We start from the raw sequence: 26,281 nt of genomic DNA, 5'->3' as shown, positions 1-26,281 counted from the left end.
CACGACAAAGTTCCAGGCCTGCAGAAACTTAAAGATGGTGCTGGAACTTTCCAACGTGGGCGATGTGTGCTGGGAAGCTGGGAAATTAGCCTGCCGACCAGTGACACCCTGGGCCCGAGGGCCTCAGCTGCTGGGGGGCAGCCATTCCCAGGGGCTTCTCCCACCGTCAGGTCTTGTGGGGAAACCCGGCTGAGTCCCAGGACCTCCTCAGGGCCACAGTGGGCGTGGGCAGCTCGGAGCAAAGGGTCTGGAACGTCCCCCGACCGGCCTCCCTCATGTCGAAGGCGAGCAACAGAGCCCCCAAGAGCTTGTAGCTGAAGTGACCTGTCCAAGCCCGTTTCTCGGCTGGGGAGAACTGACCCAGCAGGAATGGGGGAGCCCTCAGGGACACGAGGAGGCTTTTGGGGGGAGGTTTCAGGGGGAGGGTTGCCTGTTAGGTGAGCAAAGATTTCTAGAAGGAATTCCCCAATCTGCCTCCACAGTTCGGATGGACACGCCTTTTGCACCAGCGACCCTGTGTCTAAGAATTTGCACCTGGGAAAGGGGGGCACAGGCGGGACAGGGTGTCCCCACAGCTTCTCTCTCCTTTTCACCCATGTTTAGAGCCTGCCAGTTAAAATGTGGCTTTTTTTGAAGGAAACCATTTGAGTGCCTAAAGGAGGCGGAGACCATCCAAGACAAAGAATGCGTCTCCTCAGAAGGCCATGCTCTTGCGGGGGCGGGGGCGGCGGAGCAGTGGGGCCTTGGACGGACGGGCAGACGGACGGACAAATGGCAGTTCTTGAGGAGGCCTGAGTCCCTCTCCACTCAGGCGCCTCAGCCTTGATTCCCGGGCCTCCCGGCTCACGTCTTAGCCCCACTGCCACGGCGCCGCTCCAGGATGTTCTGTCAGGCCTGAGGTTGCCAAGTGCAAGACTCGGACATCCCACCATTTCATGGGGCCACACTGCATGTTTCTGGGCTTTTATTTCCCCCTTAAGATCTTCCATAAAAGACAGCAATGCTCGCTCGGACCTCGAGGTTTTAAAATCTCACTCCCTTTATTTTCTGTCGGTGGGGGCTGCTTGGCAAGGGGGTGGATGGGAGCCACAGTCACTGGAGACAGGCACCCAGGCCTCGCAAGGCCCTGCCAGGTCCCCTGCACACCTGGAACACTTGACTTAGCTTTCACAGAACCACGGTGATTCCAACCCATGTCCTGGGCCAAGCCCCCAGCATTCTGGGGGTGAGATGGGGCAGGGCGGGGGTGAGGGTGGGCCTCTTTTCTCCGGAGTCACTGTGCAGGAGACGGAAGTACAGTAGAAGCAGACTGCTTCCCTCCCCCACTCCCGGGTACTGATTCCAGGCAGCCGAGGCCGGCCGGCCCCCCTGGGCCCCACAACAGGCTACAACCCAAGGATTTCGGTTTAAAGGCCCGGGCGCCCGGCCAAGCTCCCTCCTGCACAACATGGTCAGAGCTCCTGCATGAGCGGGGCTCCCCCTGCCCCCCACTCCCACCCCACCCCAGATGATCAGATGGACTCTTCCTCATCCTCAGTCTGGGCCCCACAGAGAGCTGGCCTGGGGTTAGGTGGGCCCCACTCCCCACCTCCCAGTGGAAGGGGGCCCAGGGGGTGGGGCTCCTCCAGGCCTTGCTCCCGCCCTCCTGCTGCCCCCTGCTGCCCCCTGGCGTCCACACCTGCACTCCTGCTTTCGGCCTGCCAGGCAGGGGGGGCAGGAGGGGCAGGGGGCTGCTGAAGTGGGTCCTGAAAGGCTTAGGACGTAAGTGGAGGAAAGGTAACAGCAGCCTGTGTTTGAAGACAGAAAGGACCCGGGGTCGACCGACAGGCACAGAGTAAGCGGTTTAACCCTACACCCAGGGCAGATCAGAATGGAGTGGAGGGTCTCCACACGCCCTGCACACCCCCAGCAACCCACCCTGTACACTACACACCTTATACACACACTCACAGCCTCACACTCACCTACAACACCCCCGCGACACACACACTCTCCAGTCACACCCACCCACACATCACACACGCACACGCACCCTGTGACTGTCCCTGCACCTTCCTTCCTTCCTCAAGTCCGCTTGAAACCAGGCTAAAGGTGACAGGTCAGGTGGGAGACTCAGGGTTTGCACATCTTCCCCCTTCCCAACACCCCAACATGGTGCCGGGTCCCCTGAAGGGCCCTGGGGGGGGGCGGGTCTGAGGAAAGGACGGACGTGGAGGAGGAAGAGGCTGCTTCTACTGTATTTCCGTCTCCTGCACAGTGACGCCGGAGGAAACGGGCCCACCCCACCCCCACCCTGCCACGTCTCAGCCCCAGAATGCTGGGGGCTTGGCCCAGGACGTGGGTTGGAATCGCTGTGGTTCCGTGCAAGCTACTTCTGGGAGACTGTTCCCCTCCCCCGCTCCAGGGTACTGACTCCAGGCAGCCGAGGCCGGCCAGCCCCCCTGGCCCCCACAACCGGAAATCGCCAGCGTTTCAGAAGGAGGGGAAGGGCCCACGGAGTGGGGACGGGGCAGCCGCGCCTTAGGCTGTTTGTTTATTATTTACCGCCACCTGCTGGTCGACCTTGGCTACTGCACCCCATACGAGCACAAAATGGTCCTTTCTAAAGGCTGGGAGGGAGAGAACGAGGGGAGGCGGGATTGTTCCAGCTGGCCGCACCCTGCAGTTCTGGGGGAGGGGAAGTAAGCCGCAGGACCTAGCTGGCATCCTTGGTGAACTCCGGTCACTTGCGCCAGACAAGCCCAGTTTCCAGGGGTTCCAGGCACAAGATGGCACAGATCTCTTCTAAGACTTCTTCTGGTTCCAAAAGTCTGTATTCTAACATCTCTATGGCTTGACAATAACATTTAAAATTGCTCGACAGGCAGTGGTGCCAGGAAGAAACTGCATTTTCTTTAAGTCTAGAAAAGTACATTAGCCCTGGGGCTCCTCCCAATGAGGAGCGAGTCCCTGCGGCCCCCCCCCCAGCCCTCTCCCTTCCCACCCTCCCCCCCCTTCCTGCCTGTTCGCCCTAGTGAGGAGTGAAGCCAAGGCCAAGGAGCCCACGCACCATCCAGTGTCACCGCTGCAGGGGGGGGGGCGCCCTCCCGTCACAGACACCTCGCTTTGTCTCTCCAGGGGAGTGTCAGATGGAAAGAGACCATTTAGAGGCATTCTTCTAGAAATAGATGGTACTTCACTGAGCAAGTTAATAAGACCTTTAAGAAAAGTGCTCGTTACCCACACTGTGTGTAAGGATTTGATAGTTACTTCTGTCTTAAACTGTGTTCTTCCGTCTTTCAGTGGAATAGGAAAGGAAGAATGGAAAGAGGGAAGGGGGCCGGCCGGCGGCCTGCCTGCCAGGGTGAGCGGTTTCCGGTTCGGTGCAGTCACAGTGGCTGCTGCTGCGGGCCCGGGAGTCTAGGGGTGCACGTGTCCTCCAAGGTGATGGATCCGGGCCCAGAAGGCGCCGTCTCCCCCACATCTGAAGGGCAGCAAGAACGCCATTGCCCGAGTCACCTGGGAGGAGGAAACCAGCAAAGGCGCACCCGTTTTCTGGGGCGGAAAAGACGCCCTGGCGGTCATTCAACGAGCTTGCGCTGCCGTGCCCGCCACGAGCTCACGCGGTTCTGAGTGTGTATCCTATCTGTTCTCATCCAGGTACTAATTCGTGCCATCTTCCCAACAACCCCATTCGACAGATCAGGAAACGGAGGCACAGAGCGGGAGTAACTTGTCCAAGGCCACACGGCTGATAGGTGCAGGGCCCAGATTTAAAGGCAGATGACCTGGCTCTGGGGCCACTTGCCCAAGTCTGTGCCCTGTCCCTGCCCTTCAGGGAGGGGGCAGCATGAACTCTGCCCTCCACTCTGTGGCCCACTCACAGCACGCCCTTGGGTGAGTCACTTTACCACTCTCCAGGGCCTCCTTCCTCTTTAAAAGGGAATTGGCCTCTCAGGCCCCTGAGCTGAGAGTGAACCCCTACGTGGCAGGTGGGAAGTCATGCTGTCACCCAGCTCCTTGAGGTCTGAGGCCACCTGTTCTGCTCCGCCAGTCACAGATTTACCAGCCCTGTGCAACCCCCGAACCTCTGGGCGCCGATCCCTCCCCTCGGGTGTGGGCTGGTCGTACTGACCTGTCTGATGGAAGCCTCGAAGCTCACCCCACCCTCTACCCTCTACTCACAGCCGCCCTGGACACCCCGGGTGCAGGTTTCTCTAGAACCAGGCAGGAGGCTGGCGAACTGAGGCCCCTGTACTGTGGGGACACCCAAGGGGGCCAGGTAAAGAGGCCATCAGGACAGCTGCCTGACCAGCCCCCTCGGTCCCCAGCGTCTCATTGCAGGCACCAGGTATGAAAATGGAGACTCCATCCTGGACACGGCAGTCCTAGCAGATGCAACAGGGAGAGGTACCACGGAACCAGCGGACACCAGAACTGAGAACCAGACAGGACGCCAGCGAGCGGCCCGGTCCTGGTCAGCGTCGGGCTGCTGAACCAAAACCAAGTCAGAGCAGAGCAAACTCAAGCCCTCGCCACCCACCCTGCCTGAAACCCCGGAGGTGAAATCAGGAGCAGGACCAAATGCCTGTCATTGTGTGACACAGAGGATGCGCCACCAGAGGTGTGGCCAACCGGGTCTTTGCCAGTTCCTGGTTCCCGTGGGGGCCAGGCACCCAAAGCCAGCAGCAGTCACAGGGAGAGAATAAAATATCAAAAACACATCCACATGGAAACTTGGGTGTGCACCCAACGGTCACGCAGCTGCCACCGTCACGTGTCCAATCACGATTTCGGGGCAGCCAGCGCCCAGTCCCGGCTGGTGAGAGGCCCCCCACGGCACTGTGCATCTCACGCACGGTCCCGCCTCACACAGAACAGACCGAGGTGGCGAGGCTGCGAAGAGCCCACCTCACGGATGAGGAGCCTGGGTTCCCCCCGTCCGAATCTGTCACACAACTGGGAGGTGGCAGAGTCAGAACCGCAACCAGGGAACAGCTCCACGGCCCAGACCTGCCGCTGCTCCCTGGACTGTGGAGGAGGGACGGCAGCCGGCCACCCCCAGAACCCACCGGGCCACCGGCTGCCTTCTATCACTGCTGTCCCTGCCGACCCCTGGGACGGCAGGGCCTGTCCTATCCAGAACGCAGGTGCAGGACCACTACGGGCCTGGCCGGGCCGCTGCAGGGCGCCTGCCTGGGACTGCCATGCTGTGCCACCAGGGCCCAGCAGGTGCGTACCCCTCAACCTCAAGCATTAGTGGGGCCCCTCGCTGGCCCTGGGCACTGCAGGTAGGCAGAGATGACCAGAGACACACAGTGCAAGGTCTACCTCACATCCTAGAACCCACCGTGACCAGAAGTGGGGGTGGAGACAGCGCCTTCTAGAGGGTCAGCTGCGTGCATCAAGGTGAGAGGTGGGAGGGGCCGTATGTCTCCCCCTGACCTTGGCCTCCCCTGGATCCCACAGGGTGGCTGCAGGGAGGGCGAATGGGGGCCAGCAGGATGGGTGCTTCCCTTTTGCTGCACTGGCCCCTCGCCTCGCCTCCCCCCCGTGTCCCTCTGCCCTGCCCGCCGACCCCTCTCCCGTATTCCCACCCCGTCCCCTAAGTCGGAGCAGGGTGGACAGGTGCAGAGCGACAGGCATGGCCCCGTGTGCCCCCCTCCTCCATCACAGCTGTGCCGCGTGCCCCACGGGGGAGCCTCAGTGCCGCCTTCTCACTGACATACCCCAGCCAGTCCCCTGTCCCCAACCTGTTTCAGGGACACAGCCACTGTCCGAAGGGCACGCGCCACGGGCAGCGCCCCCTCCGAGGGCCCCACTCACAGCCCCAGAGAGAGAGCCCGTGTCAGGGACAGGCCCAGAGTGTGGGGGCTTCACGCTGCACCTGCCTTGGGGGTGTGAGAGGACCCCCCCAGGTGGCTGCACGGGAGACCTCCTGGCTGGAGGAGGCAGCTGGGGCCGAGGGGTCCGGCCTGTCACAGACGATTTCACAGCTGAGTGGGCTGGAAGCTGCCAGGGCTGCCCGTGGAGGGCGAGATGCTTCCAGAAGCTCTGGTCAGAGTGAGAAGGACACCGTGCACTTCGGGGCTCCCCCCCGACTCGCCAGGAACCCATGGGCTTTGCTTCCTTGGTCTGTGACCCGGAGTGAGCACGGTGGGAACACCCAGGCCAGCAAAGCCCCCGCAGCCAGGCCCACGGCCAGCGGGGGGGACCCCAGACAGCTCTGGCCGGGGAGGCAGCTTCGCTGAACGGAAGCACGAGTGAACCGAGAGCCCCTTGCTGCCTGAGTTTCCCCACCGGTCTGGCCACTGGACAGAGGAGCCTTGCAACCTTGATGGTGACAGACCTTCTGATGGCACAGAGATGACACACACTTCCACAGTCAAAGTCCGGTTCTTTATGCTAGGTGTTTTTTTTTTTTCAAGACTTTATTTATTTATTTTTAGAGAGAGAGGAAGGGAAGATGAAAGAGAAGCGTCAGTGTGTGGTTGCCTCTCATGCGCCCCCTACTGGGGATGAGGCCTGCAACCCAGGCACGTGCCCCGGCTGGGAATCAAGAGGTGACCCCTTGGTTCACAGGCCCGCACTCGATCCACTGAGCCACACCAGCCAGGGCCAAAGTCTGGTTTTCTTCAAAACAAGGAGCGGGGCCTGTGGGGCAGGAGCCCGTTGCTAAACGGGGCTCTGACCCTGTCTCCCCGTTCCTCCGGCCTGCGGAGCCTGGCTCCCCAGCCCCTCTCCCCAGAAAAGACGCGAGCCTACTTTCCATGAGGAAAGCTCTGTAGCAGTCCCAGCGGGAAAGTCAGAGTTTGACTTGAAAAAAGGAGCTACTTCAAAAGCATTGTCAGACCGAGGTGCGGCTCCTTGAAAAACGCATAAATTACAGGGTGGCCGCTCGCCAACCCCTGGCAGCCCTGTGGCTGGGGCGAGGGTGGGGGCCGCCCGGGAGGGACGCCCGCGAAAAGACAAGCCCAGCGAAAGGGCAAATGAGCGTGTTTGCTGCTTACTGCCTGGACCGCGGGCGCGTCTGTGTGCACGAAATGAAAGAAAAACGTGGCGTTTTTTCAATAATAAAGAGGGAGCTGCACCGCAGGGCCCCTAAAGCTTGTGAAAAATTAAACTCGACGGATTCAAACTGTCCTATTTCCACTTCAAAAGAGAAGAGCGCTGAGCTCTTCCCAACTTATCTTCAAACGCCCAGCACCCGAGAAAGTTCCCGTGAAGAAACGAAGGCTCCCGTTCCCCCGAGCGCCGTGCGGTTGGTGCCCACTGTCTCTCCCGCTCCTAATTATACCCCTGTGAGCCCATTAATCAACTGGTGAATAATTTAGGGAGCCAGGCGCTGCCTTCCGCTGGTGCAAACACGCGTCCTCACAAGGCCGAGCTCGCCCGCCCGCTCACACACGGGAAGGCTCACATTGTCTTTCAACTCGGCAACTCTCTGCAAGTTTTTAACAAAAGCGAAAAGCCTGTACGTTGTTGGATCTTTAGTGTGCATTTAGTGATGAGAATATTAATTCCCCCCCAAAAAGGAGGCGGGCCGGCTGCGCTCTGCTCCGGGCCCAGGGAGGAGGCTGCACGGAGGCCTCTCGAAAATGCTCGCGGTCACGCCCGTTTGGGGCTGGTTGGGCTTGTTTGCGCCGTGAGGGCTGCGCTGGCTGCGCTGGCTGCGGGGGTGGGGGAGGGTGGGGGGTGGGGGAGGTCTCATTACTAGAAGAGGTGCAAGTGACAGTCGGGTCTCCCTCAAATCCCCCCCCCACTCCGCTCTGCTGGGCCCCAAGGGACCTCTCCAGAGAGAAATGTTCAGGGAGGTGCACGGGCAACTCTCAGTAATGATCTGCCTTCCACGTTCTCTCCTGCACATCAGGACTCCGCTTTTAGGGGGACGTTATTACACCGGTTAAGCACCCGCTTCTTCGCCGGAAGGGCCTCACGTCTGGCACGTGCTCCCAGGGATTTGAGAACGGTGGGGAGGAAGCTCACGGGTCCCCACGGACGGGGTTGAAGGGAGGCAGCAGCTTCTGGTACTTTGGCCAAAGAGCCACGTGGGCGGTACTAGACCACCACCTGCTCCCAGGGAGACAGGAAGCTCAATAACGTCCAGTCCGATGCAAACCCCTGTGGCTGGAGACGCCCTGGCTGCAGTCCCGCCCCGACCGCCCCGAGGAAGTGGAGCGGCGATGGAGACAGGCCCACAGCGGGGGGGCGAGGGTCCCCTGGGGCGGCTGGTCTTCCCGGGTGGCCGATCAGAGACAGCCCAGGCCACACTCGGGAGTGCACACAGCAGGCAGGAGGCCGCCCTCCGACTACAGATCAGAGCCCACAGCCCCACACACGGCCACACGCACTGGGTCCTGGGAAAGGGTGAACAGGGTGGGCTGCAGACTCCCCGAGGTCCGCAGCGGCCAACGAGGAGGGCTGGCTGTTGCATTCGGTGAAAAATGGGGACCCAGACGGTCCCACGGACACGGACAGGTGGCTGCCGTCCTCGGGAAGCTCCAGCTCTCCAGGAGGAAGAAACCTCAGTTTTGCCGCCTCCCTGTGCTGGGAGTGGTGCCCGGGAGAGAACTGGCGTCCGTGGGGTGGCGATGCTGAGTCTCCACGGTGTCGGCAGAGGAAGAAATCCTGGCTGGGGGGTCGAGCAGCAGGTTCTTGCCCCCTGCCGTGGGGTGGGGGGGCCACCCCACTCTGTAGCGGCCAGAAGACACTTTTCCAAAAGCAGACTGGTGGCTTGCTTCGCACGCGTGTAAAAGCGACTTAGAGCCGAACCCTGGGCCACGTGCAGCCCCAACTCCCTGCTGCGGGGCCTGCAGAAGCGGCGGCTGAGAGAGAAGGCTCAGGCAGAGCCCCCGGGAATAAATTTGCTCTGTTCGCAGCACCTGAATCGGGATGAGTTCGGAGGTCAGACCCATTTATTTCCAAGTCCGGGCCATGGAGGAAACAGCTCCCCGGGCCTCTGTCCCCGGCACGTCGCCAGGAACCCAGGATCCAGAGCTGAGATGGGGCCCTGGGGTCCTCTGTCCAGTAAACGTGAAAGATGGGAAAACAACACCGTTATTAATTTTGCTGCTGATCTGAAAGCAGGAGGTGTTGGCAGCCCTGTGGGGACACCAGCGAACAGAGTCTGCACGGGCGTGACTGGGAACATCACAACCCGAGGCCCCGAGGCGGGTGGGAGGAACTGGCTCCACGGGGAAGGACACAGGGACAAAGGACGACAACTGGATCTACCCTGCTGAGCTGCTGACGGTGGTGACGGTGACCTCCAGGGTGGCCTCAGTGACGAAGCTGCGGCTCCAAGGTGAGAGCAGAGGGCAAGAGCCTGTGGCGGAGGCGGGAGGCAGCCAGGAGCTCGGGGCAGACTGTTCCCAGCGGGGAGGTCCAGAGCCAGGAAGACACTGGCTGACACCGCGGTGACACGGTGGTGGGGCTGTGGCTCTGCACCGGGTGGCTGCGTGTCGGGTGCCCTGGCGGAGACAGCGGCCGTCCTGAGGGGCCGGGCTGTGTCCCAGGGTGACGAGTCCTCTGTGGCATCACCGAGCACCGCTGCCCTCCCCCACACTCCCGGAACCTCTCAGGCTTCTGGGGGACACAGGCGAGAACAGGTGCGGGGGCGGCAGGACCCCTGTACCCCAGTGTGGGACTGGCACCGAGGGCAGGGGGATCTGAAACACGCCTGGGTCCCCGAAGGGGGATGCAGAGAGGCCTCCATGAGGCCCCAAAAGAAGGTGACCTCTGACCCCAGGGCAGCGCTGGGAAGACACTCACTGTCGCACCCTCTGCCTCACTTCCCCCAGAGGGGGGCCGCTCGGTGGGCTTGCCCCAGCCCTCCGCCCCACCTGGTACAGATGGACCCCTTCGCCCTGCTGCCTCCGCCCAGTCAGGGCTCTTCCCGGGGGAGACCTGGGCTCAGTCTCCTGTCCCCACCATGGGGACCTGGCGGCTTTACTGGGAAAGGGGCCCCCCCACCTCAGCAGGCTTGTCCCCAGGCGTGGCCTGGGAGGCCGCGTCGGGAGCCCAGCAGAGCCCGTGGACGGCCGTGACTGCCCTCTGACACCCAGCAAACTCTGGGCCTGTCCCCAAATGGCTACAGAGCTCAGACACGGGGAGGTGACATGGCTCAAGTCGCCCCCCCCAAACACGGCACACCTACACCAGGTCCCAGAGCCCGCCTGCAGCACTGGGTTCCAGGACAGGGCCTCGCAGGCAGACAGGCCAGGCAGCAGGTGGCAGCAGGGTTTCGGCGTCCACCCCGGCCTCCTGCCCTCCAGCGGGGTCGGGAGAGTCTCCCACAGCGTCTTGCTTTCTGGCGGCGAGTGGCTTTCCGGCTGGGGAGCAGTTGGCCCTGCAGAGCAAGCGCGCTGGTTCCCGGCCACAGGCCCACCGCCCAGTGACAGGGGTTGGGGAGGCAATCGCACCCGGCGGCCGCCACCTCGAGATCTGAGAGGCGGCGAGAAGCGATGCTTCCGTTGGGAAGGGGTGGGGCTGGCTGCCGGGCGCCTTCACCGCCGCAGGAAGTGGGGTCCAGAGTGGCACGGGCCCCGAGAACAAACAGCTGTGGGGCCAGGGGCACTGAGTTTAGCACGAAGTATGGAAGGTCAAAGCTACCTGGTGTCACTCACTTTCATGCATTTAGTCTCCTTTCTGTCACTGGAAAAACAAGGGAGCAGCGCAGCGGGTTAGCCACCACCGAAAAGGCTCGCTGGGTTTAGTTTCTGCGGCCCAAGAGAGAAAGGCAGAAAGTGCCGCTGGACGCTGGACCCTGGACACTGGCCAGGGCGGGTGCGCTCTCCCCAGCCCCAGGACGGACCAGCCGGGCCCAGGCGCTGTGGGGGTGCGCCCGTGCTGACGTGCAGCCCCGAGTCCGCACCCCCAGGAACAGAAGGTGAACACCTGGCCCTCCCAGAGACGGTGGACAGGGGGACACACGACGGGTCCTGACCGCTGAGGCCGCCACCTAGGCCTGGTCCCTCTGGTTACCCCGTGGCTGTCGGGGGCTCCGCGAGCCCCTGTGGGCACACAGTGTGTGTTTCAGGAGCAGAGGAGGGGTGCACCTTTGGGGACCACCTAAATACTTACTTTTTTAACTCTGAAAAAAGCTTCAAAAGTACGGAAAAGTTGCAAGAAGCAAGTCAAACAGCCCCCACGGACCCTGCAGGACAGTCACCAGCTGCCAACCGCGAGGCCTCGCCTCTCCTCCTGGAGGCTGTGGCTCGTCCGCCCAGAAGTCAGTCACACCCCGTCACGCCCTAGAGCCGGGGTGTGAGGCCTCTTGTAAAAGGCTTTAGTCCGTCACCTGTCAGGCAGCCGCTCACTGGGCCGTCGCACATTCTCCAGGGCTCCGGAGCCTGGCACTGCGGGAGGGAACTGCGGCTCAGGTCCCTGTCCCCGCGCCGCCACGATGACACTTTCCGACCAGTACCGCTCACACACCTCCCATCGGCCCTCACCGGTCCCTGTATCCGGGGACTTCCACGTCCCCCTCATCCCTGAGAAGCCCGGGTTCTGAGAGCCGCACAGGGCTGGGGGCGCCCCAGGTTCTGAACAGGCAGGGGAGTCCCAAACGTCGTGGACTTGACTCTCGCCTGGTGCCTCCGGCTCCCACAGCCGCTGGCTGCAGGGGGAACAGACTCCGTGACCTGCCCTGCATGCACTCTGCCTCTGCACACCGAACTTCACCCCGGGGACCTGGGAGAGCCAGGCCAGGACGTCGCTCCGGACTCTCCGAGCTGACAGTTGGGAGCAGGCAGCCTGTTCTTACAGCTCCCTCATCGACTTCCTGCCTCCAGAAGATGGGGAGGAGGGGGCTGACGCCCCCTGCGTATCCTGCCAGAGGGTGTCCCAGCCAGCACACCCACTGCCTGTTGTGACCACAGCTCCTTTCAGGGTCAAGGTGACTCACAAGTCCACCTTGGTCAGCCCTGACAGCTGTGCTGACCGCACAGAGGGGCTGCAGTGCGTGACACACGGGAGGACGCAGGGGCCCGAAACCGCTCTGCCCAAGGGGATTCAGGGTCCAGAGGGGCCGCAGCTGGCTGGGTGGCCACAGCGGCTCGGCTCCCTCCGCGGTCACTTGTGGACATGGGAAACTGGACTAGAATGATCTCAAAAGTCCCTCCTAAGGGTCACATCTTAAAAACATCTTCAGATTGTGGACCATGGTGGGGGGGGGGTCCTGCAGCCCCCCCCCCCCAGCGGCCCCCATCAGACAGGTCACGTCAGGCCCACAGAGGATCCGTGGCCAGTCAGTCCACGCACTTATGAAGCAGCCCGACCTTTCCAGCTCTGGCTGTGGGTGAGACTGGAACATCTGCCCTCGGCCTCCCCCGGCCTCTGTCTCAGGTTTGTCCCGTGTAAGCAACGGTTCCCGACAGAGACCTTCCAGATGGTACGTGGTGGGTGACAGGCGGGCCCACCAAGCCCGGGCCCCCGGGACAGGCTGGGCAGCCCCAGGGCCTCACCAGGGGCAGGCGCAGAGCCTCTGCCCCAGAGAGCCCAGCTCCCAGTGCTCAGCTGCCCTTCCCGGTGTGAGTTCGGTGGGTGGGGGGCGCCGGTGTGCCTCACGGTGGGTGAGGGGTGGCTGCAGTGGGGAGCGTGGCCTACCTGCTATCTCCTTTTCAAAATACGGCTGGATGTCCCGGCCATGTCTGGAGTTCTCCGCCACGGCCTCTTTCAGCAGCTGCCCGCAGCAGACTGGAGGGGAGAGCACCGGGGGACACCGTCACATTCTCGACGGGCAGGGGGGTGAGGAGAGAAGAAGCCCCGGAGCTGCCCGCTGGGCAGGAAAAAGAGATCACTGAGAAAACAGGACCGGGTTTCCCTGAACGCGGGGGTGTGTCCGGCGAAGTCAACAGGCAAAAGGGACTGGGGGACGCAGAGCAGGCCGAGGAGGAAGACGCGGGGTGAGAAAGAACGCACTTGGCAAACGATGGATTAAAAGTGGACGGAGAGGGGAGGACAGAACAGAGCCTCGGCGGGGGACGCGCTGGGCCCTGCAACCGGCCCCACGGGCACGCGCTCCTGCTCACACCGTGCGTGCAGGGGACGGCGGGAAGCCGGGTGCTCTGGTCGGCACGCCGTCTCCACGGCACCGTGAGTCCACATGCCGGGTGACTTGTTGGCACAGACGGACCCCTGTGACAGAGGCAGCGCACTGGCGTGCCCTGCCCCTTGGGAGGTGCGGTCGTGCAGACAGGGGTCTTCTGTCCAGAGCCCCAGCATGGCCCGCACGCAGGAGTGACAGTCAAGATGCTATAAACTCGGGCCGCCCTCTCTTGGCCAGCAGCACCCTCACCAGCCAAAGCTGGAGGTCGAAGCTCTGTTTTCATAGCTGTTGACTGCACAAATCTGGCTTTTCTTAACTTTAAGGCCAAACATATCCTACAATTAACTGAATGAAGTGAATGTTTAAGACAACGGCCATCGCCAAAGTCTTCGTCCCCAGCAGGGACAGGCTTCCCTCTCTGTGGAGATGACGGTGGTGACCACCCTCCAGCTGGACCGCAGCTTCGCCCGCTCGGGGACGGCAGCAGCAGCAAAGGTGGGTGGTCACGGAGGCTGCCCCACGTGCCGGGCGCCGCACTGGGCGCGCTCTGTCCCCCTCGGTCCTCACCACAGCCTGACGTCCTTCAGATGAGGAAACTGAGACTCAAAGAGGAGATGTCACCTGTCCCCACTGCCAGCACCAGGGGGCAGTGCAGCGGGGTCCATGTCCAGCTCTAGGGGACATCAAACACATGCTTGGCTGCCAGTCTGGCCACAACGGAATAATGGGCATCATTTCTACCTTCTGCCATCAAGAGCCGTAACGTGTACGAGAGCATGCTTTCCAGGGGCTGGACGACAGCCAGCCAGGCTGTGGTTCTTGAGAGGGGAAACACGGAGTCCCGTGTTCACCCGAGACGTCTACCTGTGGTCACTCGTCAACCCCAGCACAGGAGCGTGGGGACTGAACAGAGCAGCAGGCAACAGGATGGAACTGGGGGCTCCGTGATGGCGGGGATTGGTGGATCGGGGTCATGGCAGGGGGTGGAGCTAAGCAGGGGAGGAGCCCCAGGGACCCGCGGTGGGGGGGAGGGCACGTGCATCCCTGGGCAGGGCAAAGCCTCGCACGGCAGGGTGGGACGCCGGGGAGAGAAGAGCTTGCCGGCGCGGCACACTGTGGGCGGGCTCCCGCCTCACAGGCAGAGGCTGGCTTTCTGAAGCCAGAGGGAGGGAGAGGCCATGCTGGACGCCCCGACTCTTCACTGAGATCCCAGGAAGGCCACGCCTCAGCCCCAGAGGGAGTGCACCCTCGTCCCACCCTCACGAAACTACCAGCAAGCGTCAGCCGGATGGAATGGATTCTGCACTCAGCTAACTGCTGTGAAAACTCAGCTCTTCAGAATTCAACATTCCTTTTTTAATGTTTTTTAAAAAATATTAATGTTTTTAGACGGAGAAAAAGGGAGGGAGAGAAACATCAATGTGTGATTGCCTCTCACATGCTCCCTACCGGGGACCTGGCCCGCAACCCAGGCATGTGCCCTGACTGGGAACAGAACCCATGACCCTTTGGTTTGCAGGCCAGCACTCAATCCACTGAGCCACACCAGCCAGGGCTGAACTCAACATTTCTAAACAAAGCCACACCCACCAGCCGAGTAACGTGAGAAACACAATGTCCAGCGTGTCTTAAACCTACTGAGCTGCAGCGACACCATCACAGGAAGGCGCGGCCCCCGTGCGGAGAGGAAACAGACCACGCAGCCGAACTGAGAGGCGGCACAGGAGCCAGACTGGCCCTCAGTCCCCGAAGCCGCTGTCACCAATGTGCTCAAGACCCTAAGGCGAAGGTGGTTAACACGCCGGACCAGGCAGAGGAGTCTCAGCAGAGAACTGGGGACTGCGGAAGAACGGCAGTAAACCAGAGGGGAGCGCCAGGGCTGGAGACGGCCGCCGGACGGGCTAGACAGGAGAGCCGACCACGGGCAGTGCTGGGACTGAAGCAGAGGGGGCAGGGTGGGCCTGGGGAGGGAGGGGGAGCCGAGGCCAGAGCAGAACCCTGTGCACCTGGGGTTACCCACAGAGGAGGGGGGGAGGCAGATAAAAAGAACAAAAGCAGCAGCAGAAGTTCAAAATCTGGTGAGAAGCATCAGCCCACAAACCCAAGGACCTCCGCTGCCCAAGGAGAACAGAACACACAAGGTGAGCCACACCTGAAATGCACCGTCACCACATTTCTGAAAACTCGGGCTCATGAGAAACTGTGAGAGGTGGCCAGCGGGGAAAGGATGCTTTCTCCACGGGCAGCCAAGGTGGAGACGGCCCGAGTCCCGTCAGGAACGATGGCCGGCCACAGGACATGAACGGCGCCTTCAAAGGGCTGTCAGACACTTTCTACTCCCAGCAAAGCACCTTCGAGAACGATCGGGAGACCAACGCGGACAGACAGACTCTGTCACCTGCAGACGCCAGCTACAGGAAACGTCAGTGGGGGCTCCTGGGCCGGAAGACCCCTCGCCCATTGGAGGCCTGGGCCCGGAGGAGGCGGTGAAGGAGGCTGGTGTGCGGGTGGGTGCGAAAGTGCCCCCCCACCCCCCCACACATTCCCTGATTAAGGAAACAGGCAGTGGAAAGTGAAAACAATTAGCGTGGGCCGTAGAGCGCATGATGTACGGAAGGGGACGCGTGTGACAATGAGCGCAGGCAGGGCGGCAGCAGGGCGGGAGGAAACCTGCGCCCGGAGGCGGCCGAGCCGCACGTGGGAGCTGCAGAGCCGCCCGTGGGACGGGACGCGGCCGAGAGACAGGCCCGGGAGGCAGCAGAGGAAAGGAGATGGACTGCGAAGGGGACGCTCGGTTCGCCCAGAGGTCGGCGAGAAGGAGGAACGGACAACGGACGACACGAACGGAGGACAAAAAGCCAGGACAGCAGACCGGACCCCCCGCCCATTTAAAAGTCACTTTGAACGGAAACGGACTGGACAGAAAGGCAGGAAAAATGTCAGAATGGATTGTTTACTTATTTAAGAAATTTGTTTTTCATTCATTGATTTTAGAGAGAGGGGGAGAGACTGATTTGTTGCTCCACTTACTGATGCTTCACTGGTTGCTTCTTCTATGTGCCCTGACCGGGGATCAAACCTGCAACCTTAGAGTATTGGGACGATGCTCCAAACAGCAGAGCCCCCAGCCAGGACCAAAATGGATTTTTAAAAAGACCAACTCTGTGTTCTCCACCAGACATATTTAAAATATCGGATGTAGTCCTGGCCAGTGTGGCTCAGCTGGTGAGAGTGTCATCCCATAAACCGAAAGGTCTTGGGTTTGATTCCCAGTCAGGGCATAAACCTGAGTCATGGGTGTGGTCCTCAATCTCCCCGATTGGCAACAGGGTGAGGGGCAACTGGTTGATGTTTCTCTCCCTCACTACCTCCCTTCCTTTCTGTCTCTCTAAGCATGTTCTCGGGTGAGAATAAAAAATTAAAATGCTGCCCTTGCTGGTGTATAGCTCAGTGCATTGAGTGCGGGCCTGTGAACCAAGGGTTATCAGTTCAATTCTCAATCAGGGCACATGCCTGGGTTGCAGCCCAGGTCCCCAGTAGGGGGCATGCGAGAGGCAACCACACATTGATGTTTCTCTTTCTCCTTCCCTTCCTCTCTCTAAAAATAAATAAAATATTTAAAAAGAAAAATCTAGCCTGTTAAAAACCTTTCTCCATGATTGGTGCATGGAAAACAATTTAACTTAAAAAACATTTTCCTCGGATGATTGTCTAACCCCTATTCCGTATACCTGAAACTAATATTAAATAATGTTCAACGTAAACCGTAATTAAAAAATAACATTTAAAAAGTCTTTCTGTCCTGGCTGGTGTGGCTCAGTGAATTGAGCACCAGCCTACAAAACCAAAGGGTCGCTGGTTCAATTCCCAGTCCGGGCACACGCCTGGGTTGTGGGCCAGGTCCCCAGTAGGGGGCACTCGAGAGGCAACAACACATTGATGTTTCTTTCCCTCTCTTTCTCCTTCCCTTCCCCTATCCCTAAAAAGAAATAAATCTTTACAAATAAAAAAGAGAAGAAGCCACTCTTGAACCACGGCGCCTGCGTAAACAAAGCAGGACACAGTGGCGCGCGCTTCACGGAGCTGGGTGCCGCAGGTACTCCGCTCAGACCCTCCCGCCACGCACAGCGCAGGGCCCTTGGCCCCCGCGGGCGCGGCTGGAGCAGCGGTCGCTCAGTCCCGGCGAAGACGCCTTCCTGCTCCCTAGCCGGGATCCAGCCTTCAGATCCTCTACAGGGAGAGTCAGAAGGAGAAATGATCTGAATAACGGTTTTTAAAAGACCACTGATGTCAGCAAAAGCATTTTTAATCCTAAAGCGGCCAGGCTGTTTTCCAAACCAATCAAACCAGAATACCACTGTTGAGAAATCTGAGTAAGATACAAACATTGCTATTGCTCGCCTTCCTCCGACTCGTCGGAATCACTGCTCAGTCCTGTATCTCCATTTCGTGGGTGTGATTTGTGTCGTTAACTCCTGGCTTGTAGGAGACCTAAGTGCACGGCACCCTCATTCAGACCCTGGCCCTCCTGGGTGGTATGTTACGTATTCGTGTGTGCGCACATGGAGACTGGTGTGGTGTGTGTGTGGTTTGGGGCATGCACATTTCTCTGTGTGGGGATACAGGTCTCATGTTTGCTTCATAAATGAAGTAGGGCCTTTAGGCTGGTGAAGCATTTGGGGGACAGTGCCCTGAGTGCTCCCTGCCCCCGCCACACCGAATGTCCGCCTCCTTCCCAGCCCTTTACCGTCCTGAAGGCTGGTGGCCAGGACCACCTGGGACCACGCCAGGCAAGTCCCGGAGAACTGATTTCAGTATGTGCCCTGCTCCTGGTAAATATTTATTGACACCGTGCCGAGTGAGAAGCCTTCCTCTGGTTCAGAAATGGCCTGCCCGTGAACACGCGGACCCGGGCCGCGGAGCCACACACGACGGGGAGATACAGGAACAGCAGCCCGCGCCACGCGGGAGCTGCGGCTGCGAGGAGGCTGCGGGCGGCCGCAGAGGACGCGAGGGCCGACGCCCAGAGCCCGTTCGGCTCTCTGGGCTGCACACGTGGTTTCACCGGTTCGTGTTCTGATGGCATTATTCTCGGGGAAGGAAACCCGTTATCCCTGCGCAGATGGGCGCACTGGAGAATGTTCAGAGCAGAGATCAAGAAAGAGAAGCGATGCTGGCCTCCTCCTGGCCACCCGTCAGCAAGAGGGCCCGGGAGGTGGGCATGGGGCAGCCCCGAGAGCAGGGCGGGGCTGGCACTCACCATTAACGAGGCTGTACTTCTGGGCCAGGAGCGCGGCCTGCAGGCTTTTCCCGCTGCCCACAGACCCGAAGAGCAGCACCCTCGGGGTGAAGGGGGCATTGGAGCGATGGTTGGTTTGGACATAGGTCAGAGCTGAAAGAGAGGGCGCAGGAGCATGAATGTGGGCCCTGCAGAGAGGGAACCGCCCGGCGCTGTGCGTGGGCTCCTTTCTCAGCAGAACTCTCCCCCTCCGCTACGGCTCCACGGAAACCCTCCTGCGTCTGACAGGCAGGTGAAACGGCAGGGAAAGGGTTAGGCTTGGGGCCTGGCACCGAGGTGGGAGGGGACAATGTGCAGAAGGGTGGCAGGCTGCAGCGTTGGGGGCTGGCCCCAGGACACGAGATGTGCGCCATTGGGTCGGGACTCTTCCCAGCTGGGTCGGGGCTGAGCCTCTGGCCTGAGCCAGGACCGGGCTGGTCTCCCAGCGGCAGACGGCCATTGATAACCGCGTCAGCGTGTCAGGCCACATGGGGGCCCAGCACCTGGGGACTTCTAAAGGACTTGGGGACTGGTGGGGAATAATTTGCAGCCACGTTCCGGTGACACCAACTTTGTTGCGAGTCCCTGAAGGAGCGGCCGTCAGCCAGGCCCGGGAGAGGGAGGTGCACCCACGCGGCCTGGGCGGCGCGGTGCCCTGGCATGTGATGAACAAAGAAGTGGGGACAACGGGGCACGTCTCCAACCTGGAGGCCACCACCCAGGGCAGTGCCCGGGGCGCCAACAGCTACTGAACATCAAACCAGGCCACCTGCCACCTGAGCACGGAGACGCGGGAGGCGCAAGAGCAGGCGGGGGAGGCCGGGGCAGGGCGGTGCAGGCGCCCCCAACAGGGGAGCCGCCTTGCCACCGAGTTCGAGGCCGAGCCCACACCCCAGGTGCCGTGTCAAAACAGGTCTCCCTACCCACCCCGCCTCCTGCCAGGGACCCAGAGCATCTAGCGCCAAGGTCAGCCATGGGCAAGGGGCAGAGGGAGCAGGCTGCCTTCAGGGACCCGGCCACCCTGACCCAGCGCCAGCCGGCCTCGCACTCGCCACGTTTGGGGCCGGCCGGTCCCTGGCTGCAGGGCCTGTCCTGTGCACCTGCCCCTCCAGGCGCCATGCCAGCAGCACCTCCCAGGTGTGACAGCTGCAGCGTCTCCAGACCTTGTCAGATGCCGCTGCTGCGGGAGGAGAACAAACCCGAGGGCCAGGAGAGCGTGCTCATCGTGCAGACGTGGGCCTCTCGGCTCTTCGTGAGTTTCTTCAGTGGGCAGGGTCACGAGAGACACCTCGAGTCCCCTCGCTCTGGAGCAAAAGGCACAGGAAGGCGGGCCAACTGTGCCAGGCTGCGTACGACCTCGTCACCATCGCCGCTGTCATGTAACGACTGCCGAGCTGAACACCCTGCAGGTTGGCTCTGACTTGCTCGGCCCGCAGTCCCAGGGGTGGAATTACTCTTGTCCCCACTGACGGAGGGGCAGAGGGGCGGAGGGGCGCGGGGCGGGGGCCGCTCTCCCCACCCACGGGCATGGGTGACCTCCCCCAGTGGGCAGGGCCGGAGGAGGCGGTCAAGCCCAGGTCTGTTCTCAGAGCTTCCAGGTCGGCACGTCCGAGAGAGCAAATGCTGCAGGCCAAGCGGCCGGCAGACAATGCCTAATTCACAGTCAGTGACCGAGTTCACTGGACATAATGGTCCCCCAGACAGTGCCGACCTCTAGTCGCTCTTTTTCAGGAACACGCAGTTGCTGAGTGCACTGCGGGGCGAGTGACAAAGCAACAGAGAGACTGCGCATTCCGATTTCCCATGTCTCTCTCTGCGTTACTAATTAATAATAATTAATACATCAGACCTCGCATTTTTATTTACAGTTCCAGGCACGAGCTCTTTACGGAGGATCGCGTGAACTTCTGAATTTAATTAAATAACTTGGAAGCAATTACTGTGTACATTCGGAATCACGGCACAAGATAAACGCTGTTTATCTTCAGAGAGCGGTGTTCGCTGCTGAAGGCCTTTCGAGAGGCAAAACCGCGGGAACATCGTAAGCCGCCCGCGAGCCTGGCACTTCTGCACACCCGCGGCGGCGGCTGACCCGTGGAGAGCCCGCGGGCAGGTGGGGCCGGAGGCAGGGCCACCCCGGGGTGCCCAGAACTACCTCCCCACCGAGCCAAGTTCCCGTGCAGGAGGGAGCTGCGAGAGCACACAAAACAGCCGTGTGAGCACCCAAGTGCCTTAGGTACCCGGTGGCATTTTTACTGTGTCACTGGCCTGTGACAGCACAGAAGGGACGCCTGGCCTTGCAGACACCTGAGGCCTGGCATGACTTTAAAAACCCTCCTCCGGCAGCTGTGGTCGGGGTTCCCCTAACTCCCCCCGGCCTGCGGACAGGGGCCGGGTCACAGCGAGAGCGAGAGCGGCTGGTGTGCACTGAGCCGACCCCGGCGGGGACGCGACTGGCAGAGCCCGTCATGGCCCCTGTCATTGTCCCCCAGGCTGGCGGGGAAGCGGGCCGTGGGTGGGTTCTATGTTAGGGTTGGGAAAACCAAGGCTCTGCGGGGTGAAGAGAATTGCCCAAGACAGCAGGGGGACACGTGGTGGGGGTGTGACCCAGGCCATGGTGGACGGGGATGGTAGAGCCCCACAGTCCCTGCCACACACACGTCAACGGCGCTTAAGTGGCTCAGGACACCCGTGTTGTACTGTGGCTTTTTGGTCTTCGTGGTGGTGATGGTGGGATTTGGTTGCTGCGTTTTCAGTTTTTATAGAATTTCCCTCCCGTCTACCTCACGTGGACGGCAACGGTGCTGCCGGCTCTCCCGCCGAGGCCCCGGCCACCCTCGCCCCGCCCCTCAGGGTCAAATCTGCCGACCACACAGAATGTCCAAGGTCAAGCCAGGGGCTCCGAGTGGGGTGCTCCCTCACCCTCGGGGACGCTGGGCACCGCCAGGTTAAGTGACCATGGGACACACAGGTCGGGGTGCAGGGGAGCCCGCTGCCGCCCGAGCTCACCCTGGTAGAAGACGTCCACACACGGCTGGTCGGCACTGATGACCTTCAGGACTGTGGGGTACGAGGGGAGGATCCTGACGATGTTCCTGTGATACTCCAGCAGTCTCTGCGCCGTGTCCAGCTCCGAGATGCCCAGGGGCTCCACCAGGCGGCTCTGGACCTCAGACGCAGGGGGCCAGTCGAAGGTGGTGTGGTAAATCTCTGCCAGGACAGGGGCACACAGCCACTGCGGACGCCGCTGCGGGTGCCGTGGGGTGCGGTGCGGTGGGGGCGGGGTGCCTACCTCCAGTTAGAGGGTCCACTCTCTTCCCCAAGTTCCTCTCAATCAGGACCGTGTCTGGGGCACTCAGCACAACTGGGCGGGGGAGCAAAGAAGGAAAACCGGTGTGTTGGGCAGCGGGGCCCAGACATGTGAATCGCAGGGACCAGTAACTAGCCTTGTGGGTCTGCCACTGTGGAACGACACTAAACGCCCCTGACACCGCCCCCCCAAGAGGTGTTCTCAGCACCGAACACCACGGACATGACCCCAGGGCTGGGGACAACGTGCACCCCACCCGTCTGACTGCTGAGGGTCTCACCGTCACAAATGACAGTCTGAGGCCCTGGCCCGGCAGCCACATTGGTCAGAGTGCCGTCCCGACACGCCAAGGCTGCGGCCTCCACCCCCAGCCAGGGCACGCACCACAGCCAACCCAGGAATGCACCAGCGAGTGGGGCAACGAGCGAATCGACGTTCCTCTCTCTCCCTCTCCTTCCCTCCTTCCCTCTCTAAAACCAATCAATAAGTAACTTCTTAAAATAACCCCATGAGGGACAACTCTGTGCACACACCTTGGCCACGTTTTAGACTGTTTCCTAAAGAGAGTTTCTCAGAGGCAGGACTCCTGGGACAAGGAGCCACCAGGCTCAAAACCAAAGCCCACATTATTAGGAACAAGCCCATTTAGGTCCCTAAAAAGTCCGGCAGTGCTGCCCCTCCCCCCTTGGGCGGTGCCTGGGCAGCAGCTTGGGTGCCCCTGCCCGGGGCCACTCACTGACGTGTCTGGGGACGATCCCACGGGTCTGGATCATCAGCGCCTGCTCCCGGGTCTCAGGGATGCCATCCAGGATCCAGCCCTGGGCAGAGGGTTGGAGAGGTGCAGTCTGGTCTCAGTTTTTAGGGTGTTTGTAACTAATAAAAGAATCGAATAGTTTCACAGAAAGACCGGAACTTTTAAGACCAAAGGAAATCAAAGTTTTTGGTGGGCGCATCACCCAACCTGCCCTCTGCCCCCTTCTGAACTCTGCCCCGAGTGGAGTCACGTCACATGCGATGCCGTGTCCTTCCTGTTTCCCCATCGCACACCCCAGCACGCCTCTTCATGACCACCATTTGAACGGCCGCACGGCATTCCACCAAGCGAGCTGCCACGGTCACTTGACCCCACCCACAGGTGACATTTCAGCCACTAGCAATCCTGCGAGAACCCTGCCGGCACGAACACCTCCACGCGGACAGCTCTGTCCACGTTTCGGATGGTCTTCTAAGGAATTTCCTCAGATATGGGGCCCTGGACCAGGAGCCACCCAGGTCCAAACCTAACCGCACACTCTGCGGAAGAACAAGCCGCAGACGCAGCACAGAGAGACCTGCGTTCAAGTTCCTGTTCCGCAGCGAACTCGCTGCAGGGTGAGCTCCCTCCGGGAATAGCTCCGGATTTGGTTTAGAAGGTTCATTTCTATCAACTCCAAATGCGACTGTGACAGTAAGGTGCGGTCACTGCACGCCCCTCGGAAAACACTGAAGAGCCGAGACAAGGACCCCAGCTGCCGGTAACACCGTGGAGACCCCCCGGCCGCTGCTCGCTGCGGCACGTCTGCCCGGCTTCACACAGGACACGCCGCTTGTGGTCTGGGCTTTGCTTTGTCGAGTAAAGCAAAAACCTTCCAGGAACGTCCCCACGTCACAAAACGCCCCTCCCTGGGGTTCCCGCAGCTGCCTGGCACTGTGTGTCTCATGCTGCCAACAGCAACGAAGCCACACGGTCGCACAGTTAGTTTTGGTCCAGTTTTTCACTGTCCACATAAAACACACCTGACATACATCTCGGTGCTCACGGAAGCACCCCAGGTCATGGCTGAACTGCCGGGCAGTTTGTGGCCCACAGCCCAGGTCCCTGCCCGTGTCCACAGCCAGCCACACCCGAGGGGACGTCCGTCTAGCCAGCAGGGCCCGGTTGCCACCTTCACTTACAGTGTTTGACTGCTGACGAGGTTCGGCCTTGTTTCTGTGTGTTTATTGGCTATTCGCGTTTTTTCTTTTCCAAAAATGCTTACCATGCTCTCTCTGCACTCTCCCCTTGGGGTTTGTCCTTTTATTTATTTACAAGAGCTCTTTACGTATTAAAAACACTAACCTACTTTGACAAACACTACCACAGGCCCTTAGAGGCAAACAATGTTGCTAATGTCTTCCGCTGTTCGTCTTGGGCTGTTTAATCTTGTGTGTGGTGCTGTCTGTAACACACGTGTCTTCGGCCAGATCAATCAGCATCCTTCTCTTGACATTCTGGCGCTTTGCGGGTGCGGGAGAAAAGCGTTTGGCACCGCAAACACTGATAAACATTCACTTGCATTTACGTTGCGTTCTCTTGCGGGTTCGGTCTTCACGTGTAAATGTCTGATGGAGCCATATTTTAGTGTGGCAACGATGTGTGGCTGTGGTCTGACTGGTCTCCTCAGGTCTCACCGACTGTCCGGACCCGGTCTATGCGACAGCTCGTCCAACCCCGGCGTCACCCATGTCCCAATCTGGGTGCTGGCGCGACGCTGGCTCGGGCCTCTGTGCCCCTGGACACCGGCATCATCCTCATTCCTTTGAAATCATTGCTGTTTCATAACTTATTGTTATTATCAGACCCTGCTCCTCCTTCTTTGTCTTTCTTTGTTTTAAACTGTTCTTCCAGGTGCACAGCAAAAACACTCTGTCAAGTTCGGAAATAGAAACTGCACCTGGATTCTGTATTGACATTCAGCATTTTAACCGATTAATTTAACAAGAACTGATACCTTTGCAATATCTAGTCGACACGTTGGCTCCCTCTTGCTTAAGCTGTGTTTTATGTCCCTCAGCACCGCTCACATCAAACAGCTTCCGAGCCTTTCCGAGTCCCAGGAGCCGAGTCCCACACACGCACAGCGGAAGGCTCTCAGCCCGACACCCGGAAACGGCAGGTAACGCGCACTGCGAAGAGCCGCACAAAACCCCCACGCGCTTCGGGTCTCCGTTCCGCAGTGGGGGATGGGGTCGGGCGGAGGCTCTGACCCTGCCTCTCGGAACAGGGCCCCTGCCTGTCAGAGACCGCTCCCCGCCGGTCATCAGGGAACGTGGCTGCTGAGGTCAGAGGGTGGACGGACAAGCAAGCTCAGACGCGCGGCCGCCTGACCCACAGAACGCCGTGCGCACAGGGCGAGCCCTGTCTCTCCTGAAAAAAACACACAGGAGCCTGCATTCCTTCAACGGAAAACATTTAGGTTCCAACGGCCTCAAGTGACAGTTTTTTTTTTTAAGCTAAACAAATTTACAGAGCTAAGAGTGTTGGGAAAATCAGGCATGCTATCATTAATTTCTTGAATTATGCAGGAAAACACGCAGTCATGGAACCCTGGGTTTCTAAACTAACGAAGCAAAAGTGCAAGAAAAAATCTGTTAACAGCCATTTGCTCCCTCAAGTCCTTGTTATCGCCGGCCGGCGCTGGGCCCCAGCCCCGAGAAAGACCCGTGTCTACAGATGCGGGTGCAGCCACAGGCACCGAGGCAGATCTCTGGGGCCCCACACAGCCCGGACGCCACGCCCAGGCTCCTTCGCTGCACTCAGCCCCTGAGTTTTTCTTGAATTGGTGGGGAGGGCTCAGCAGCCCACCGACTGCTTCTCCCAAAACAAGGGCTGGCGACTGTGTTTCCAGCCCGTTTGAAGCTGAAAGCAGGCGGGAACTCCATCCTCACTGGCGGAGACGGCCTCCGCGGTGAGCGCCGTGCTGCGGAGCCCTCATTAGCATCTCGCCCGTACATGTGCAGCGGATTCCAGCGTGTGGTCCAAAGCTTTTAGGGCTGTTCAGGGAAACAGCCCTCACCACCCACGGCTCACTGGAGAAAGCAGGTTTCCAATTACCCGGGAAAAGTGCAGCAAAATGAGGAGCGTCTCCCTAATTAGCCGGGCCTCTCCACACAGCTCCGAGCTGGTCTCAGACTCAAGGACCAAGACCGAGGGGGCTCTGGAGGGACGCGCAGGCCCCGCCCTCCCCCCACCCCTGAACTCTGCAGGCTGCCCTGGCAGCCCTTCTTCCCTGCGCCGGCCCAAGGGGGTCCCCCTGGAAAGCAGGGGGACAGAGACCGAGGCCCCTGCGTGGGGGAGTGCTGGTCCTGGGAAACTCTCAGGATGAGGGCCACAGGCTTGGCGCTTGGAGGTCTTCCCCGGAGCACCCTGCCTTTACAGACAGTCCCTGCAACCGCCCTGCTGCAAGACGGACCCCACTTTCAAGGGGAAACCAACGTGAGCCGAGAGCAAGCTCATGCCTGCAAAGTCCAGCAAGGCGAGAAGTCATAAATGAGTCAGTGGCGGCTGACCGCTGCCAGGACAGGCCCCCGGTGGGTCCGCAGTGAGGTCCGTGGGCCTGCCTTCCAGGAGCAACCGGACGCGGAGGCATCAGTCCGCCCCTAATTGGAATACATTATCCATCTCGCTGACGCTTCCGGGAGGGGTCTACCCCGCCCTGGAGCGGCAGCTGTGTGCGGAGCAGGTTAATTGATATTCTGACGCCGGCGCTCGCGTACCCCCGTGGCTTGGTTCTGTTTTATCACACATCAAAGAGGCCGTCTGCTCAGGGCACCCCACGCGCCAGCGCGGAGCCGGAGGTCTGCACAGCTGCGAGGGGGACGGTATCACAGGAGGGACAAGCACCGAGCAGATGTCACAGATGAGAAA

General features: G+C 60.5%; 1 protein-coding gene across 7 annotated transcripts in view; it reads right to left on the bottom strand.

Moving 5' to 3' along the window:
- AK8 (adenylate kinase 8) overlaps positions 1 to 26,281 on the bottom strand; it is a 76,524-nt gene that overhangs the window by 30,228 nt on the left and 20,015 nt on the right. For 4 of the 7 annotated variants that reach the window (XM_037158549.2, XM_053667765.1, XM_037158541.2 and 1 more), the window contains 5 exons: positions 22,352 to 22,433; positions 21,598 to 21,669; positions 21,315 to 21,515; positions 18,288 to 18,419; positions 12,586 to 12,675 (listed from right to left, as the gene is read on the bottom strand). In XM_037158549.2, coding sequence (XP_037014444.2) covers positions 12,586 to 12,675; positions 18,288 to 18,419; positions 21,315 to 21,515; positions 21,598 to 21,669; positions 22,352 to 22,433 — 577 coding nt within the window. Of the gene's footprint in view, positions 1 to 6,447; positions 9,450 to 12,585; positions 12,676 to 18,287; positions 18,420 to 21,314; positions 21,516 to 21,597; positions 21,670 to 22,351; positions 22,434 to 26,281 lie in introns of those variants that run through there. The other 3 variants (XM_053667769.1, XM_053667768.1, XM_053667766.1) reach the window with 3 other exon arrangements.

Source organism: Artibeus jamaicensis, unplaced genomic scaffold, assembly GCF_021234435.1.
Source record: "Artibeus jamaicensis isolate MK-2021 breed Jamaican fruit bat unplaced genomic scaffold, CSHL_Jam_final contig_471, whole genome shotgun sequence".
Taxonomy (NCBI): domain Eukaryota; kingdom Metazoa; phylum Chordata; class Mammalia; order Chiroptera; family Phyllostomidae; genus Artibeus; species Artibeus jamaicensis.
Note: the sequence above shows the minus strand (reverse complement) of the source record. Positions and strands in the feature narration are given on the sequence as shown.